Source organism: Penaeus monodon, chromosome 22 (assembly GCF_015228065.2).
Source record: "Penaeus monodon isolate SGIC_2016 chromosome 22, NSTDA_Pmon_1, whole genome shotgun sequence".
Classification (NCBI taxonomy): Eukaryota; Metazoa; Arthropoda; class Malacostraca; order Decapoda; family Penaeidae; genus Penaeus; species Penaeus monodon.
Window position 1 is genome coordinate 27,316,644 of NC_051407.1, and position 855 is coordinate 27,317,498.

At 41.5% G+C, this 855-nt stretch overlaps 1 protein-coding gene across 1 annotated transcript; it reads right to left on the reverse strand.

Moving 5' to 3' along the window:
- Positions 1-104: 104 nt before the first annotated feature.
- LOC119587602 lies at positions 105-855 on the reverse strand (the record flags this gene model as incomplete). Its single annotated transcript, XM_037936312.1, is given in 1 exon segment — positions 105-855. A coding segment is annotated over 1 exon segment (276 nt), but the record flags the coding sequence as incomplete, so codon positions are not given.

Consider the following 855-nt stretch of genomic DNA (forward strand, 5'->3'; position numbering starts at 1 on the left):
GCTAATTGCATTGGCCGTAATTAAGCCCGCATTACTATTATTAAGTTAACATGCATATTCCTTATAATCATACATTTATACATATACGTGTGTCCTGGGCTCGGAGGCTCGGCGGCTAGCTGTTTCAGGGGATACGTGCATATTACGATCTTGAAGTAGGGTATCCAGAAATTTCTGTCTTTGTCATCCTTTTGCTTTTATTCCCTCATGTATTTTCCTGATAGATTTAGGATTTTCCTTTTTTTCCTTCTAAGTACAAAGTCTGGAAGCTTAATTGTCTTTCGAGAATATGTTTTACCAATCCTCTTTTTGCATTAACCATCCTTAAAACCTCCTTATCCGTTTTTCTTATCTGTTGTATTATCATCAACCTTCTCCATTTCCACCTTTTTTTATTGCTTGTAATCTCTCTGAACTCCTCTTGCTGACTATCCTTGTCTCTGATTCACAAAGTCCTGTTGACCAAATACACGTCCAGGCCACCCTCTTCCTTGTTTCCAAGTTGATACTAGTGTGTGTTCATATTCTACGCATTATATTATAAAAAAAAAATCTTCAAGCTTTACAATTTTGACGTCATCAAATCCAGTCAAAGGGGCGATCATGAGAACTAATCCTCCTCCTCGACCCATCGACATTGCCGGAGAACTGGATGCCGAAATAACGAATTTTAAGCTTGTGCGATCGTTTTGTCGCGCGAGGCTTCTTACGGGGGTCGAGAGTCGCGGTTATTGGTGATGATCTTATGCCTGAGACTGCATGGGCAGCTCTCGCAAGTTTTCCAACCGTCCAGATGCTGTGATGAGCGACCGCTTCCTGCGAGTGCCCTGTCATAGATCCCGTTGTCAATTGGAA